Raw genomic sequence first — 5,596 nt, forward strand, 5'->3', positions numbered from 1 at the left:
CCGTTTTGAAACATTTTACAATGTATTTTTGGAGTTATCGATATTGGTATAAAGATTTTTAACACTAATGATATTAGTTATTTACGGTCGATGCGTAAAGAACAACAAAAAAACAGCGATATCGGTAACAAACAATAAGCAACGAAAACAAAAGAACACCAAACTTATTTCTGAATAAATTGTTTATAGGTGTTTCTAACAGTTCCACTCAAACTGCATGCCAACATTTTATTTACAATAATGCAATACTGTGTATTTACAGACGTTTAAGAAACTAGCTCAGTTAAAAACATAAGACATTACACAATTTACAATTTATACAGTGCAGAAAAATAACATAGGTGTACAATATGGATAAACGCACATTATAAACGTTTTTCTACATGATTTTTTTTTTTTTAATTCTTCATGGCAAATATTGCGAATAAAGTACAAAACATTCAATACTGATATTTAGAGGCTACGGTAAATTTACGGTTAAAAGCAAATATGCAGAATAAATAACAGGTTGCGCTTTGATATAAAAGTGCCTTCATTTCTCTGCAAACGTTAATTCTGCATCAAATTACTCATTTATAACAAAAATAATCTCAAAGCACTTTAATTATCCATAAAAACTGAAACAGTCTTGAGGCACTAGCGTGTCCTATATATATATAGTAAGCTTTGAAATAGCTTCTGCGCCGAGTCTATGTAAACTCAAACAGTTACACTGGTAAGAAACGAACAAATTCGGTTCTCGGTGTCTCCTTTAAAATCGGCTCCTGTAACACAATACAGGTACAACAGTGGTAGTTATCTGCCAGCAGAGTTGAGTAGTACCAAAACCTGGTCGCAGTAAGTGGTGCATTGCAATATACACTTTTACCAGTCTTCTTGGTTAACTTGATAGCACGCAGCAGCATCTAAGTTGACATGATGCCTAAGATTTTCAGTCTTCATAATGTTGTTTTTTTGGAGCGTGTCCATGTCTAAATAGTCTGTAACGGCTTGGTTTGGAATTAAATACCTTTTAGAAACTGGTGCATACGCATGCTTTTTTATTTTTTTATTTTTTTTACATGCATGTGAGAAAACTTTGATATTTTGTACAAATGTTACTGCACAAGGTTCTCTCGCCTTCCTTAGATTTCGAACTGTTCCCCGTTGTTTAACTGGATTATTTTTGTTTTGTCTAGGACAGGGGATGTTTTATTAAGCAGTTCTCGGGAGCCCATGCGCTCCTTTGTTTGTCACCTTTATAGAACAGTTTTAGTGACTTCCTCTACGTTAGAATGCGTTCGTGTTATTGTGGTCCAACGCACCATCACATGACGCACGGTTTGATGTCCTGGTAAGCGACCTGCTGGTGGTAGTATGAGCCACTTCCAGCCGAATGCATTGCCGATGAAGTCATGGCGTTGAAAGAAAAGACGAACTCCTTCCTGTCACACATACTGGGTGACTGGGAATGATACCGCGGGATGCCTGTCAACGACAAAAACAGTATGATCAGCAAATGAACAAATAGAGAATACAGGCCTATCATTGGGGTATTATTCAGCAATGGACATTAATTGAATCGGAATTTATCAATAATAGATATGGGCAACAAAGTAATTATTATTATTATTATTAATAATAATAATAATAATAATAATAATAATAATAATAATAATAATAATAATAATAATAATACAGTAAACACAATCTGTATTTTATTGTTTTATTCCTGTTTAATGTTTTATGCCTGTGTAACACTTCTAGCACGTTTGTTAAACCAACGTGTGCGACCAACTTCTTTTAAAGTAAAAGCAAAATCACGTTGATTCAGCTTACACGCACACATCCACTTTTTTCTTTTTCTTTTTAACAATATACGACAGTAAAAACCACAGCCTACATTTTATTTAAAATACACTTTAAATGGCAGTTTTGCTTTTAAAACAGCCAATGTTTTTAAATACCCTGTTTACAGTGCTTAATAACTGCGTCATCGTAAAAGGCCTATACAGAATTCGGGGTTTGTAGAACTACTTGGCCTTTTTATTTTAAGGACCAATTTGTTTTCAATGTTGGCCTACTCTTAAAGCGTTTGATGTTAAATAAATTACACGACTTGATTGCGCAAATTGTATATTTAAAATCCATTTGTGATATTTGAAAGAACATGCTATAATACATTATTATAACTGACATAACTGGCGCATGCAGGTTTATAATCGCATAATCCACAATTGATCATATATAGCCAATATATAACAACATTTAGTCAAATCAATCCATGAAATAAGAATTAAATGCATCTTTTAGGTCTTTTATCATCTTGATTTTAGACAAATTCTAAACTGTTCTGCGCCATTTTGATTTAATTCATATTCATGTTGCCAATGTCCTTAAAATAATAATTTTATATTTCGATGGATTGGCTATAAAGGCTGGCCTGTCTGCCAAACGAAAAGTATAAAAATACTAAAGGACTTGAAAAAATAACGTTGCACGCGTATTATTTCTATAAATCCTCCATATTATCCCTGCCAATAAATGTTATGCTCTAAATAAAGAGAAGTATACAATGGCACTTCAAAATATATGATTAGTAATTTAATACACCATGTTATGTGTCTACAAAACAAAAAAAAAAAAAAAAAAAAAAACCCATAAAAAGCATGACACGATCCTTTTTGATATCGATATAATTTAGGACTTTAGGTACACGGGTTGTGTGAAACTATAACTTAAATAACATTTACTTTTAGGTCTGCATGAGAACTGACAACTAAACAGAAAGGTTACAAGTATGGGGTTGCAGTTACAGGCTGCGGTGAAAGTTTGGGAAATAATGTCAAGTCTGAAAGTGCTGGACAGAGATTGTCTTAATTGACAGTGGGACCGGCTGGTCTGGCTGCACGCAGTGCAATCCCTGTAGACTCTGCAGCAGTGATGGCTGGGCTGTTGAATGTTGTTCTTAAGGGTGGAATGCCACCATCTAAACACTGTGCCTGCAGAGATGCCCTCCCCGTGTTTTCTTTACCCACCTCCAGGAATGTATTAGGAAAACAGAGTCAGGGTTTAAGCCTCTGTTTGCTGTTCAGTCGAGTGCCCAGTTAAACGAAGACAGGAAGCTACTTGACTTCCTTGGTATAGGCTAATTGGACTAGTCGGTTCTATTTTTGGTGTTATGTTAAGCATTCTCCAAGGCGTATCATCATCGGTTAAAAGATATATCGTGTCATATTTGGTCATTCCTTAACATTTGTTCATAGAGATTTTAGTTTTGAGCTGTGATATTACATTGTCATATATTAAGACAGTTAAAGTAAAATTAACCTTTTTAAGCAATTAAATATTTGCACCTGTAACATTGAAAGTAATTTAATACAGAAACACATCCGCGTAACAATTTAAGAGTGTACCTGCACTTATGTTTAGTTCTGCAACTGAAACGTTTTTTTAAGGAACAAAGTTTGTGTAAGAAAAGCATAAAGGCCTATGATTTCTCTCTTTTGAAAATAAATAAATACATATGGTAATAATATAAATTGTGCTTTTGAAAATGCATTATTAAAAAGTGCAAATAGAAACATAAAATACCTTGTAAGTCTGTGGTATTGTGGCCGTTTTGATGAAGATAAGATTGGTCCAGGGAGTGTGTCGGCAGGCTGGGTTGCAAAGGGTTTGCCCCGGGATTGCAAGGTGACAGGGACTGCTGTTTGATGTAGGATGCCCCGTTATTCAAGGCTGAAGCTGTGGGTGCCCAAGCTGAGGCCGAGCTTGAGTACACCGAGTGAGGGTCCATCACACCCCCGCCGGTGAGCAAAGGCGAGGCTGGCACCGAGTTGTCGTGGTGGGAGTAATCTCCTCCCGAAGGTCCTGTACAGCTTCCCATGTAGCCATGTCCAGTGTTGGACGGTAAATGTGACAAAGAATGTCCTGCTAAACCCATCCCGTCCACGTTTCCTGCTAAATGTCCGTTCATCATGCCGATGCCACTTTCCAAAGACAGACTGTTTGGCGCGCAGGAGAGAGAGCCCCCGGTACCCTGGAAGTTGTAGGATTCTGGAATATGGTTGAACCCGAGTCCATTCATCATGCTGTACATGGGTTTGAGCGCTTGGCATTTTCGCCTAAAGCCACGTGGCCTTCTTCGGAATGAACCTTCCTCAAACATGAATTCGCTGGCGGGGTCAATGGTCCAATAGTGACCCTTCCCCGGTCTGCCAAGACCCTTTGGCAGCTTGATAAAGCACTCATTTAGGGACAAATTGTGACGCACTGAATTCTTCCATCCTTGGTATGAACCCCTGAAAAAAGGAAAGCGGCTTTGGAGGAACTGATAGATCTCACTCAGCGTGAGCCTTTTAGATGGAGAGCTCTGTATTGCCATCACTATCAGAGCGATATAGGAATAAGGGGGCTTCTCTGGCCGTCTGATTCCAGCATTAGTCTTCTTGTTTTTGGTGGTAGTAGAGGCGCTTTCCATCACTGAGGTCTGTCCGTTCGGCTTTTCCGTAGCTGCAGACATAGGGCTGCTCTGGGCAGGGGTCTGCGAAGATGGTTGTTGAACTTCTGCCGTCATTTACAAAGTCCTTTGGGGGAAATGTCAGACTTTAAAATTGAGGTTTCCTCCTTTTTTAATAATAAAAAATAGAAACCCTTGAAACAGCGAATTGTCTGTTTTAAAGTGTGTCGTAAACGAAACCGTTGTAAAAGTGTTGTTTCGGGAAACTGCGTGTCCAAGTTGTTTTTTTCTGAAATGTAAGCGTAAAGGTTTGTTCCCTGTGTAGCTCTCGAGTTGTGCTGCTTTCCAAAGTTAGTGGCATGCATAGGGAGTCGCTTTTCGATGTTGTTGGTCTGCTCTCTTCCTTGCACTGGAGATCGCCTTTTACTTATCTCTTGTCATCAGCGTCCTGCGGGCTCTTGACAGTCAAAGACGTAAGAGGCAAGATATTCACGCCCCGCCCCCCTCTCACTCCGGCATCTACGATCGGTGGGCCGAAGAAAAGACTAAATACCCGCCTTTATTCTGAATGTGAGGATTTTTATATTTTACTTTTTGATACGACATAGGACCTAACTCACTTTTTGTGTAGAGTTAAACAGTCTGAACAGTGAGTCACGGTTGGATGTGAAAAACACATGTTATTTAAATTAAAACAACCAAAAGAAAAAATAACATTGGCTTACATTTTCCACAGTATTAACATAATTTATTATTCAGTGTTTTACTTGTCTAATCTGCCACCAGTTTTTATTTATTTGTATCTTTCCATTATAGTCATATGTAATGCTATGTAAATACCTTTATAGCCCATATTTTAACTCAATTGCATCTGACATTTATTTTAAAAGTAGGAAAATGGATTCATGCAGTTTCTTGTTGTACATTGACTGGGCGTGTAAATGTTGTCTAAATGACATTTCGAGTTTGTTACAGATTATTTTAATGTAATAGTAAATTTAAGAGAGCTTTAATAGAAATGGGCATATCCATTTAAAATCCAGTTTCTGATTTCTTTTTAAGATAGACAGGAACATGGGCAGGATGTTTATACAAGCAAAATGTAAACATATTCGCTGGGCTTCTTTAAATAAAAAATCAAGCAAAAACTCGCGC

The 5,596-nt window shown here is 37.4% G+C and overlaps 1 protein-coding gene across 1 annotated transcript; it reads right to left on the minus strand.

Annotated features, from left to right (window-relative positions):
• Positions 1-164: 164 nt before the first annotated feature.
• On the minus strand, positions 165-4,880 carry LOC117424397 (forkhead box protein F1-A). Its single transcript, XM_034040692.3, has 2 exons — positions 3,574-4,880; positions 165-1,467 (listed from the first exon to the last, which is right to left on the minus strand). Exons 1-2 carry the CDS (start codon positions 4,556-4,558, stop codon positions 1,307-1,309), a joined length of 1,146 nt encoding a protein of 381 aa, XP_033896583.1. The 5' UTR covers positions 4,559-4,880; the 3' UTR covers positions 165-1,306.
• Between the last annotated feature and the right edge of the window lie 716 nt (positions 4,881-5,596).

This window comes from Acipenser ruthenus, chromosome 19, assembly GCF_902713425.1.
Source record: "Acipenser ruthenus chromosome 19, fAciRut3.2 maternal haplotype, whole genome shotgun sequence".
NCBI classification, from domain to species: domain Eukaryota; kingdom Metazoa; phylum Chordata; class Actinopteri; order Acipenseriformes; family Acipenseridae; genus Acipenser; species Acipenser ruthenus.